The following is a 13,906-nucleotide window of genomic DNA, read 5'->3' on the forward strand; positions in this document are numbered from 1 at the left end:
CAAAACAAGTTACATGTTTTGATTCAAACACATGCTCCCTTGAGAAAGACATGAACAGCATATCGAAACAAAGGGCAGCTGGCTCTTTGAGCTAATACCTATATATATATATATATAATATATATATATATATATATATATATATATATAAATGAATCATGTGATTGGTTAAAACCTCATCACATGACCAAAAATAGCTCCAACTATTGCCCCAGTGACTCTATTTTCGGTCAATAGTTTTTTTTACAAGCGCCCTCAAATTATGTCATCACGCTGAACGTCCTTCCTCTCTTCATACAACAAAGAAAAATGGCGGACAACAGGAAATTATTTACTAAATATACTACAGAGAAAAAGATATACAATAAGACAAAGATGCTGCAAACACTAAAATCGTCATAGAAAACTTGGCTTTCAGTGCTTTCTGACTTCCTAATCCAAGTCAACAATGTAAATAAATACGACCTTCACAAACTCAAGCGACTCATCCGAGAATTCTATGCCGCAGTGAGAAAGTCAGAAGGACAGTTCTGTGCCAATTATTTATTTATTTTTTAATAGCTGTGCGCTATGGACTTCAAAAGCATTACTTTCTTGACGGATTCATAAAACAAATATGGACTGCAGACCTCGGCTCATAGTGGGAAACTAAAGGCCCCTCAGGAAGAACTATAGTTAACTCCAGGGGACAATGCCCTCAGCGGCTTCGGGCATGACACTATACTGCTCTTCTCCAGGCCATATTTACTATATATATTTATGTATTTTTCCTCTTTTTCCCTCAACCAGTCCTCTACAGATTGGTATTATAACTAATATTAATTAGAGTTAATATTATTACAAGGCAACACTCAACACTAACAGTGACCATATGTGTATTAGGTGGTTATTGTATTTATTCCTCTGTCAGAGCAGTTAAAATCTAACACCTGCCTTTAAACTAGCCATTTCTCTTTAAAAGAACTTCATAAAACTAGTTTTTAGATGCAGCTTTTTCCATTCAAATGATTATTGTAATGATAATAAAAAAATTTGCTCATTGCCAAATTGCGCTCAATGATCTTATTAATTTATGAATGTATCTAGGCCGTGTTGGGCTAGCTTCATCACCTAAAAGCGTTATAAATAAATGAAATCTGTAAACACACTGTTTTAATGAATTATGAATGAACCAGGGGAAAAGGGGGCGAGTGTGGCTTTCACTGAGGCATTTGTGCCACTTAGCCACTTTGGAATGACAACGTCAGATTAGGGGGACGCAGTGTCAAAACTGGAACATCAGACCGTCCTGACAAGGAGAAGATAGGCATTTGACTGTGAGGGCTGTTGGCAGGGAGTGGGGTTGCAGAGTCCCACCGGATTTGTCAGGCTCATCCACAGTCTCCTCTCAGCAGGAGACCGCCAGCATGGGTCCTGACTCGTCACCTGTCTAGGTGAGCCGCCTGTGCTGGCATGCAAAGTGACAGGTCGCGTATGCATCGCTGTCCCTCTCCTCTGCCTGCTGTAGTGTTGCCAGTCACCAGGGCTCCGGCACCCTCTGACATCACGTGATGCCACTGTCAAGTGATCACCTTTGGCTTTCCTTATCAAAAAGACAGCCTCCTTTTTGACTATTCGAATATCTTGGTGAATAAAACCTATGCTGGTGCTTGACTCATGCAGGCCACTGCGCTATTTGTACTTGTAAATTATTTGAACTTTGCTTACTTTGTGTGCACTCTGGTTGAAGCACCTGCTCCAAACACAGATTCATGTCTGTATTTAAATTTTTAAAATTTTAATAAACAGGGATACGGGTAACATGTAAACTAAGCAGTCAGGTAATGTGAAGGGAAAATATAATATGCAGAATACATTCACAGAAACTACAATATATTTCCCATTTCTCATAAAAACAATCTGGTTGTTTTCTATTAGGTAGACATTATTGTAAGAGCATCTCTGCATATGAAAGCCCCAGTGAAATGAATTTCTCCTTTTTCACAATGACTACCAAACCGTAGTTCTCCTTTTCAGTGGCTAATACAGTCAAATTGTGTGCCATGCCAGCAAACGATTGAAGACCGCTTATATTTCTCAGGATGGGCTGCTGCAGTGAACTACAAATGTATAAGAAATGCAAGCTTGTTAAACAAAACCAAAAATGTTTCTAAGTAGCAGTTAATCTCAGTTCTTACACGTGAAGCCATGAAGGGCTTTCATCAGGATGGGTTCAGTAGCAGTAATCAGTTAACAAATTACAATTTTGCGAATTTAAGCTGGTTGTCTAGTAAATTCATGCAACTGATCACAGTTATTAAATTACTGAATCTGCAAAAGAAGCAATCAAACCCCTTATTAGAGTTGCTGGGAGTGAATGTTAAATGTCAAGGAGTTAGCAATGCGCTACAGGGAAGCACACTGCACTTAAACTATCAGCACTTTTTCAATGCTTGTGCATTCAGCAAAGACTCCCATCATAATTAACTGGTGTTAAAATAAATATTTTTTACAAACTACCTAGGAAACAATTCCAGAGTGCTTTACATCAAAGTCTGTCTTAGTGCAGTGGCATTCAGCGATACAGGTTATGGTTTTATCACTGTGATCAAATCATTTAAAACAGGCACTAGAGTGGCATGCAGCATAGTTCTCCATTTCCAAACTGGATTTTTCACACTATTTGTGAAATGTGTTTGTGCTACTTAGTTGCTAGCATATCGCATCCCAATTTTGGAGTGAATTTTACTACCGAAATATAGTTAATCTATAACAAAATGTGTTACTAATATGCATTAAAATAAACAAGAAGTAACCATTCATGACTACGGTTCATGACTAAAGTTAAACAAAATCCTGCTATACGCAACACATGCAGTTTGAAAGCCACATTTGTGCTGCCATTGTCTCTATAATAATAATTAATCAGTAAGTAATATGCCCAGTATATTTTTGGTAAGCGATAATGTAGCTTTAACAGTACAGCAAATGGCTCAGTTTCACAGCAGTGTTGCCCTGATTTCTGTTTGATGCCTATGCAGTATTATAAATAATGAGGACAAATGGGCTTAACATTGTGTTTAGCAGAGAATCGTAGGCAAATTGTAAGGCTGATAAACAAAGTAGTTTGCATTCCTCTTACACAACACTGTCTTGGAACAATAGTACTGAATGTATATGGCTGAAACCCTGCAGGGTGATCTACAGGGATACTAAGGTCATCCAAACATACTGCTGGGGGGGGGGTTGGTCAAAAGTTCATAGCTGCAGTATTGTAGGTTATACTTGTATTGTGAACCTTAGAACCATATCTTTATGAAGCAGACACTTAAGAAGGTATGTATTCACTTTAAGAACTGGGTTTTTCTTTGAAGCCTGTCTGGCTGTATCTGTTAGTTTAAAAAAAAAAAAAAGAAAAAATTCTCATTCTAAGTTTTAATGTATAAGCCTGCAACAGTAAAGACCTGGGGCTTTGTTTGCAGTTACACAGTCAAAGGAAAATCCTTAAAAACATTACAAAAATAGTGCATACTCTAGTAAAGGGGCACAAGACTCGAGTTTGATGCTTGAGAATACTGTGAGGCAAACAGATTTAAAATTGAGTGTCACCCTTGAGGTTAATCTGTAGCCTAATAATTTATTTAAAAAGCTTTCTTGAGCCTGTGTCTGCTGAAAAATAGAAAAAGGTCTGAAACAGTTATTCGTGTTGTACAAAAGTGCGTTTGTTGTGTACAGAGGGACTCTTGAGATGTGGTAGTTTATTAGAGTATGATGCTACTGTTACACTGCTGTCCTAGAGGGAATGCTGTGCGTCATCATTTGCAAAATTTGCTTCAAAGATACTTATGCAGCCATAGATATATGTTTTTCTGAATTGTAACACAACCACATACAAATGAACTGTTATCAAAACAATGCATGTGTATATTCTTTACTCAACATGTTTTTATATTTTTTGAAAATGTGACAAGAAGACAAAAAGATGTATTAATGAATAGAGAGCTTAAAACCTGTTAAAGATAACAAAAAATGGTATGCATCACTATCATCTTAAATGCTTTAAAAGGCATCTGTATTGAGGTTTAATGTAGCTGTGAAACCTTCTCACAACACTTATGATTCCACTAGTCAGCTGTGTTTAATGTAAATATGCTGTCAGATACTCTTCAAGTGAATGGAATAAGCAGATGATTAGCAGTGTTCTCAATAGTGTTTATGCATAATCTTACAGTGTGACGCTACTGCTCTATTGCCTCTTACTGTCAGCGTTTCAGAACCTGTAATATTTCTTAATCTGTAGACATTTGATTTGTCATTACCAGATTTGTATAAATGGTCAGTTATCTCCATTGAATATGCATATGTGGGAGAAGTCTCCCTGATTTGGTACAGTGGCTGTTCAGGTACTGTAAACAACCTACAATACTGTACAGAAAATATATTGTATGTACACATATTGTAAAATGATCCTACTAAGAAGATCACACCGCTAAACCATGCAGGCTCAAGCTGCATGTCTTAATTGGTAGTTAATGTTTTCATAACTACACTGGACCTTATTGAAAGAAATTCTTGTAGGTCTGCCATAATTATAATTTATTCAAGTTTTGTACTATTTCTGTTATAATAGCTCTGTTAGGGTTTGTGTGTGTGTGGAGGATTACATTTTAATATTACAATCAGCACTCGCATGTCTGACCCTATAAAATTTTGTCAGTGATGGTTAAACGAATGTGACACATGTCTTATTATTTAATCTGATTTGACATGTATGTAGGTGAGCACTATATTTTCAACAGAAGTAGTATTTTAATTCAGAATGATATGATTCTGAAATATCGCTTGCCAAAAGAGGCGACTGGATACGTGAACTGTAATACAGTACATACTTTTAAATCCAGTACGTATTTTAGCAGTATGTAAAATTCCCCATTAACGACACAACAGCAAAATGAAATCAAAATGTTACCCGTGCACAGAACAGCGTAAAACGTAAAAGGCAATGAAATTTAGAAAAAGTATTAAAAAATAACAACACCACCATTTTCCCGAATTAAAACAGTATCCAAAGTCAGTCTTCAAAATTGGAGCATGTAGTGTTTGATAAGATCACATAATAAAAAAGCTAGCTGTGATGGTTAAACATGTAATTTATAACTTTGAAGAGATGGGTTTTGTATCAGAAAACTGGTGACAGAGTCAGAAATCAAGTGTGACGGGTAAGTGCATACATTTGTTACATATATATAATGGGGACTGATTTTATCCTGAATACAAGGACGGTAAAACACGACTGACATGTATCTGATTGTTGTATATCTGACTGCTCACTGTAGTTCTAAATATAATAACCTGTATTTACTGTATTGCTGTTTTCATGTACTATAAAGTCATTACATCTATGTAAAAATCTTTAAATTCTTACTGAAGAACACAATCTAGTTGATTCTTTTGAGTATTTGGCCCACTATTGTAAGGCTTTCAGCCTTGTGAAAATATTACAGTATACATGTTTTGTACTGGAAGTTTGCATTAGTTTCAGTGGTTTCAATGGGAATAGTGCAGAGTATCCAAAGATTTTCTTGAGATAGGTGACACACGAGCGGTTAACGGCTGTTCCTAGAAGCCAAAACATTTTTTTGCTGTTTTTCGTTATCTGATTCTTGCAATGGTCATTGCTATTATCATAGAGTACTGTGTTATCCACTGGGACTGTGGTCCCTGCCTGGATAGATGTGGTCAGACAAGGCTTCTAAAACGTTAACTTGTAGCTGTAGAGAGTCCACATTCATCAGACCAGGTCGATGTGATTGCACAGGGATCAATGGGAGAAGACCTGTACGCTCCCTCTCAGGCAGCAATGCGCCTGCCCTACTGGCTGCGAATTCTCACACAATTCTGCGTCCCAGGACCATTTGTCTGCGAATGTCAAATTGCAATAATTAAGCATTATTGATCTTAAATTCAATTAGCTTTATTAACACAGGTCATGATAGTAGCAAGTTAGAGGGAGGAGGGATGGTACTGAGGGAGGTGTGGTTTTTATTTTATATCCCCAAGACTTGTAGGGCTGTCAGCTTAAGGCTACAAACCATTTTCACTGTAATAATTCCACATTTCAGTTACTGACATATTGGCGAGAGGTATTTTAAATTATAAATGTATGGGTTGCTTCTATATATAGTAGGTTAATCATTTTTTACACTGATTCCTTTCAGTGAAGGGCTATATATTTAGTCTGGCGCAAATGTTCTATCACTACCCCCTTCCCCCAACCCACCTTTTCCCCCTTTCAATTTAATATGTACTTTTTTTTTTTGGCAGCATCCCCCTGTTAGTTATAATGCTACACAAGTTGGAAATGTAGACACTAATGTGTATACTAATTATCTTTATTACAAAACCACAGGCTTGTATTAAACTTGAAGAGGAGGCATATTCGGACCTTTTTCATATTAGCTTTTGTGGCCTTGAAGTTTGGTATGTCATGTGGCTTTGTCAGAAATATTTACATATTAAACACAAATGACAAGTAGGTGGTAAAATACCTGTTAGTTATGTTTTCCGTACAACAATGCACTGCTAAATGCTACAGATAGCATAGTATTTCAATGACAGTATTTTCGCCGTCACGGTTGATACACTACATGCAAGCTTTAGTAAAAACCTGAGCTGGAGAATGAGAGCCATGCAGTAAAACAACATGTATCTGTTGGGGAGGCAACTGTAGTTACAGCTGCAGGCATACACACTTGCTCACTGTCTCTGAAACCTTCACTGTCAATAAGTAGGAATCCTATATGTGTCAAAGCGAAATTTAAATTCTCAAGCAGGCGCTGGTGTACTTTATAGGAATGACGTATCCCCCCCACATACTGGCGGATCAAGGGTAAAATGGAAAAAGAGAGAATATGGTATGCTGGTTGTAAGTACGTTTTACAAATGTATGTCCCTTGGCAGAAAGTGGTCTGTTTAGTGTCTCCTTTAACTTGGTTTACACCTCTGTCTCGCTAATTGATGAGTTGTGGAACAGATTATTATTGTTACTTGATGTTTTGATATGTCATTTATTTTGGCTGTCAGTTGAATTTTCATTGGTCAGCAGTGTATGTGTATATATGCTAAACATGCTTAAATACTTACCAAATATATACAGCATATAAAACACATTAAAGAACGCACCCAGTTATATGTTTTTAATTGTCTGAAATGTTGTCTAATAAATCCAAAGGCATGGCTATAGTATGCCAGACATTCTAAAGCTTCCCCCTAGCATTTATGTAGGTGAGTTTTCATAGGGAGTGTGGTACTGATGCTTCAATAAAAATGGGTCAAATGTTTTGTCAGCTGTACAGTATACTTGTATGGTAAGCGATAAATAATCTTTGCATGCTTTAGATTCACTCACAGGTCCAGAGGATTTGTTTTTTAATTGCTCTAAATATATGTGGTTGACTTGAATTGTTATTGAAATGTATATACCTTCATTTTATTAAAAAAATAAAAATAAAAGATATCTCTAGAAGTGTAATGAGAGAAAATTCATGCTTAATTTAAATTGTGAATCTGTCTGTTAAGAACTGCATTAGAGGTAGAAGAAGCATAAGACATATTAATTGACAGACAGGAACTGCTGTCTCTGTGGTTGATACAAGTAATTTATTACTTTAGAAATGAATGCCACCTCCAGAATGTGCTTCATTAATTTCAAATTTAGTTTTAATTTCAAGCTGTTGCCCCTTGAGAAGAATAAGGTGACATATTGTGTTTGAAGAGAGAATTATTTTTGCTATGAAAGAAAAAAAAAACACTAAATTGATTTATTATATGTTGCAAATATTATAGATATATATATATATATTATATATATATATATATATATATATATATATATATATATATTTGTAAGCAGGTCTGTGGCAAAATGCAGCAACAATTATTGTAACAAATTATTATTTTTTACTAACTACAATATCTAAATTTATTGTTTTGTATACAGAATTAAGGAATTAAAACCTTTATCACATTTTTTTTTTACCCTTGCTTAAAATTGATATGGTCTGTTTTTTGACTAATTGGGCTTTCTCTTGTTTTCACAGCCTATGTTCCAGACGAGCTAAAGGCAGCGGCGCTGGTGGACGAAGACGTTGAACAAGATGAATCGGTCGGGGACGAGGAACCCCCAGTCAAGTATATGTGCTCAGATAAGGATTTCTCAAAAGACTCTCAGAGCTACCAGGACTCCCCGGCGGCTGAGTTCTCAAGCCACGAAATGGACAGTGAATCTCATCTGAGTGAGGCCAGTGATCGCATGTCAGACTTTGAGAGCGCCTCGATCAAGAACGAGGAGGAAATCAAGGAGCTGTCAGCCCCCAGTGAGGACACCCCTGCACCGGACAGCCTGGAGCAGATGAAGGCAATCTACAACAGCTTTCTGACCAACCCGTACTGGTCCACCCTCAACCTGAACCTCAGCCAGACCACAACTGAAAAGCCTCAGGGCAGCAGCAGTAGCAGTAGCAGCAGCAGCAGTAGCAGTTGTGGGAGTGGCAGCTATGACTGGCACCAGTCCGCCATGGCAAAGACTTTTCAGCAGGTGTCTCAGAACAGGCTCAACCCAGAGCCTAGCCTTTTCAGCACGGTTCAGCTCTACAGGCAGAGCAACAAACTGTATGGCTCCATTTTTACTGGGGCTAGCAAGTTCCGCTGCAAAGACTGCAGTGCCGCTTATGACACATTGGTAGGGCTGACGGTACACATGAATGAAACGGGACACTACCGCGACGACAACCATGAGACAGACAGCAACAACCCGAAGCGCTGGTCCAAACCTCGCAAGCGCTCCCTGCTGGAGATGGAGGGTAAGGAAGACGCCCAGAAGGTCCTGAAGTGCATGTACTGTGGCCACTCCTTTGAGTCATTGCAGGACCTTAGTGTCCACATGATCAAGACGAAACACTACCAGAAAGTGCCTCTCAAGGAGCCTGTGACCCCTGTGGCAGCCAAAATCATCTCCTCCACCCGCAAGCGGGTACCCATCGAACTGGACTTCCCCAGTTCTCCAGATTCCTCGGCAGGGACACCCAAATCTTTTTTAACTGACCCCAGTGATGTCCTGCATAAGACCTCCAACCCTTACATTACCCCCAACAACCGATACGGCCACCAGAACGGCGCCAGCTATGCCTGGCAATTTGAGTCCCGCAAATCCCAGATCCTCAAGTGCATGGAGTGCGGGAGCTCCCACGATACACTGCAGGAGCTGACCGCTCACATGATGGTCACAGGCCACTTTATAAAGGTGACAAACTCAGCCATCAAGAAAGGGAAACCCATTGTGGAAGCCCCCATTACACCAGTGGCAGCCACTCCACAAGAGGAGAAGGTGCAGTCAGTACCTTTAATGGCCACAACCTTCTCGCCTCCAGCTGCTACCCCTTCCAGCATATCCCCAAAGCTATGTGTAGAGATCAAGAAAGAAGAGATGGAAGAAGAATCTTCCAAGGATAAAAACAAAGACAAGGAGAAGTTGGAGGAGGATGAGAAGTTTGACTTCCCCTCCAAGTACCACTACCTGACTGAGGAAGACCTGGAGGAGAGCCCAAAAGGTGGCTTTGACATTCTCAAATCCCTAGAAAACACAGTGACATCTGCCATCAACAAAGCTCAGAATGGTGCTCCGAGCTGGGGTGGCTACCCCAGCATTCACGCCGCCTATCAACTCCCCAATATCATGAAGCTTTCCTTGGGCTCATCTGGGAAAAGTTCTGCATTAAAGTACATGTTTACAGGTGGAGAGGTTTTGTCCCCAACCAAAAGCCAACCACTTGTTTCTCCGCCTTGCAGCCAGACCTCACCTCTGCCAAAAAATAACTTCCATGCTATGGAAGAACTGGTGAAAAAGGTCACAGAGAAGGTGGCCAAAGTGGAAGAGAAGATGAAGGAACCTAAGGTGAAATCATCTCCCCAGCGCCGAATGACACCTTCACCTTGTAGCAGTGAACCCGGGGAGCCCATGAAAGGAGATTCCCCTAAAGAAAATAGTGCTAAAACCCCAGAAAGCAATGGAGGAGGCCATAAAGACATAAACAATGAAAAAGACCCAGTTGAGAATGGGACAGACCCTGTCAAGCTGCCTGCCAATAGTTTGTGTAGCAGCACTGCCATCATCACAGACCACCCTCCAGAGCAACCTTTTGTTAACCCCTTAAGTGCGCTTCAGTCTATAATGAATGTCCACCTGGGCAAGGCTGCCAAGCCAGCTCTGCCCTCCCTAGACCCAATGAGCATGCTTTTCAAAATGAACAATAGCCTGGCAGAGAAAGCTGCAGTGGCCACCCCACCCATGCAGACCAAAAAAAACGAGCGCCTGGACCGCTATTTCTATCATGTCAACAACGACCAGCCTATGGATTTGACGAAAGGCAAGAGTGACAAAAGCTGCTCTTTGGGTTCAGCGCTGTTGTCATCCACATCAACGTCTTCTGCTTCTCCTTCATCCACAGTGACAACGACAAAGACATCTGCAGTCGTGTCAAACATGTCAAATGCCTTGTCAGATATCTCTGATATGCTGAGGAACCTGACAGAAAGCCACACATCAAAATCTTCTACACCTACCAGCCTGTCTGAGAAGTCGGACATAGAGAGCACTACCATCGAGGAGCCAGAGGAGATCTCTCCGGCCCAGAAACGCAAGGGCCGCCAGTCCAACTGGAACCCCCAGCACCTGCTCATCCTCCAGGCCCAGTTTGCTGCCAGCTTGAGGCAGACCTCAGATGGGAAGTACATCATGGCGGACCTCAGCCCCCAGGAGAGGATGCAAATCTCCAGGTTTACAGGACTCTCAATGACCACCATCAGCCACTGGCTAGCCAATGTGAAATACCAGCTGAGAAGGACAGGTGGAACAAAGTTCCTAAAGAACCTGGACTCTGGACACCCTGTGTTCTTCTGTAATGACTGTGCTTCACAGATCCGAACTCCCTCCACCTACATCAACCACCTAGAGTCGCATCTGGGTTTCAGGTTGAGGGACTTGTCCAAACTGTCTAGCGAACAGATCAATAACCAGATCACGCATACGAAAAGCCACTCCGAAAAACTGATCACCGCCGGCTCCTCCCCGGAGGAAGAGGCCGGCTCCACTTACCAGTGCAAGCTCTGCAACCGGACTTTTGCAAGCAAGCATGCTGTCAAGCTGCACCTCAGCAAGACACACGGCAAGTCTCCGGAGGATCACCTCATGTACGTGTGTGAACTCGAGAAACAGTAGCACTGGTTCCCATGAGCTTGGCTTTAAGTAGCTTTTTAGGGGCAAAAAAAACCAAAACTCTACACACACAATGATGCCATGAAGCTACTGTTTAGTTTCGGCACACAATCTTGTTACATCTCCAGAGGTGACACTCTGGACTGTTTTTTATTATTATTATTATTATTATTATTATTATTATTATTATTATTATATTATTATTATTATTTATTTTATAACTGTACAGTGTTTAAAATAGAAGTGCATAATCAGCTGTTGTTACTGGTTAAATATGAAGGTTATTAAAAAATGAAGTGGTATGTGTTTGGAATTTGTGAAAATTGGATTTAGTTTCTGTGCATTAAGCTGCATGCGTTTATGGACAATTTAGTTAAGCATTTATAACTAAATCTTTTTTACATGACCTAAGTGTGTTGGTATCAGCCTTCAACATTTAACCCTCTGAGTACGGCTAAGCACTTCTATGTTCACTTGAAAACCAAAAGCTGGGGGGGGATGTTTCAACTATAAAACTGGGGGGGGGGCGGGGGGATGTTTCAACTATAAAACTGGCTGAAATTGAAGTTTGGGCATACCAAAATTGGCCACTATTACTTGCAGTTTTCCAAATCTGATCAAGTCTTTGTATAAAATATAGATGTATATCTGGGTAAGGTAAAGCCACAGCTGTGTTCATTTGTTCAATCTATCAGGAGCTGTGTAATAATAATAAAAAAAAGGTCCTATCTAAATTATGCACCATTTTTATATTTTTTTAATTTAAAAGAAAAACTAAAATAACAAGGAGTATATACTATATGGTGCACAATATATGAAGACATTCATGAAATCGTTTTGCACAATATTTCTTTTTTTATTTTTTAATATGTGTTATTTAATCAAAAAAGCCGTTAAAACTTTGTATTATTATTTATTATTATTATTATTATTATTATTATTATTATTATTATTATAGCCTTGTGCTCAAAGGGTTAAACCTCTAGTACAAATTGTACTGTATTTCATGAAACTTAAAAAAAATAAAAATAAATCTTTAAAAAAAGAAGTTTGTACAAAAAAAAAGATGACTTTATAAAGTTATGAGGCATTCCATGATGTAAACTCTCACTGATAAGCACTCTTGGTTGTTATTTCATATTGCAGAACGCCTTTTTGATTGGTAACTTTTTGTTCTGCCTAATTATTCTCCCATGATTCCATACTGCAGATTTATCTTTAGGCAATTGAAAGGTAACCCATGGTTACCAGCACCCTGAGTCTCTTCTGCTATATTTTTGGCAGTTAATTTGCAGAAGTAACTGACAGCTGACACCATATGAGAATCTATGTATAAAATATTGGCATGTAAACAGCGCACACACTGTTATGCACTCCGTGCCCTGTTTTTGTTGTTGACAATGAAGCACCTATTATATGACTTCATATAACCCTTTTTTTCTACTGCAGCATTAAAATGTTTTTTGCAATAATTCTGTGTCGAGTTCACAATTATGTCTGCAATGTGCTATGGCTAATGAGCACATTAAAATTAAATTGTATTCCGTGTCTCTCTCTGACATGAGCTTGAGTAGTTTTCTTCATCTGCCAGCCGCTGGCAGTCGCCGCGCTCTGCACATAAATCACTGATGTTTCAGCGAACTTTACCATCGAAAGTACAGCGCTTGTGCAAATTCAAAGACCACTAAATCCAAACCTGCTCCCTGGAAGGGTAGTGTGTTCTAAGCCCTCTTTACATGTGAGGTGACATTGTAGATGAAATTTCCTACTGTATTTTTTTTTTACTTAAATCTGCACAAAGAGGGCAGTTTTACCTATGTATTTTCTGTAGAAAACCATAATGCAGTAGCTAACTCGTGGGCTAGTTCAATTAACTTTTAGCTGACAAAACAAAATAAATAAGTGAGGAGCTATTTATTTTGATTTAATTAGCACATCATTGATAATAAATTCAAAATGAATGGATCCAAATATGAAGTTTTTTCATGAATATGTATTTTTGCTAAAGCTAAAAATTAACTGATTTTGGCCCTGAGTCTAATGTGGCTCAATATATTTGGCTTCACATTATATAGATATATATTATATATATATATATATATATATATATATATATATATATATATATACAAAAAAAAAAGCCCATTATTGCACAATATATTATTGCCAACATCATAATTACATTTGGACTAATCTTGACTCGGATCTTGGTCAGCAATCAGCTAAGAATGTGCAAAAATCAAGTTCTAGAAATAACGCAGGAAATAGCTATCGTTAATAGCACAACTGATTACATTTATCTGTACAACTTATTTACATTTACAACTGATGATCTATCAATCAATTTATTTATATTTTTACTGAAAGAGAACCTTCTGTTTCACAGATTAAATTGAGTTTAAGTAAAACTTATAATAGTTTAAATCATAGTTTGCCCACTATATATATATATATATATATATATATATATATATATATATATATATATATATATATATACATACACACACACACACACATATATATATATATATATATATATATATATATATATATATATATATATATATATATATATACTCGACTTTGTCCTGTATTCTGGATGTCATTCATAAGCCTGTAATTAAGCCCTTACTGTTTTTCCTGTTTTATAGC

At 38.4% G+C, this 13,906-nt stretch overlaps 1 protein-coding gene across 1 annotated transcript in view; it reads left to right on the plus strand.

Moving 5' to 3' along the window:
* LOC121296534 (teashirt homolog 3-like) overlaps window positions 1-12,723 on the plus strand; it is a 33,110-nt gene extending 20,387 nt beyond the window's left edge. The window contains exon 3 of the mRNA XM_041222209.1: window positions 8,079-12,723. Coding sequence (XP_041078143.1) covers window positions 8,079-11,254 — 3,176 coding nt within the window. The 3' untranslated portion in view covers window positions 11,255-12,723. The remainder of the gene's footprint in view (window positions 1-8,078) is intronic.
* Window positions 12,724-13,906: the final 1,183 nt, after the last annotated feature.

Source organism: Polyodon spathula, chromosome 21 (assembly GCF_017654505.1).
Source record: "Polyodon spathula isolate WHYD16114869_AA chromosome 21, ASM1765450v1, whole genome shotgun sequence".
NCBI classification, from domain to species: Eukaryota; Metazoa; Chordata; class Actinopteri; order Acipenseriformes; family Polyodontidae; genus Polyodon; species Polyodon spathula.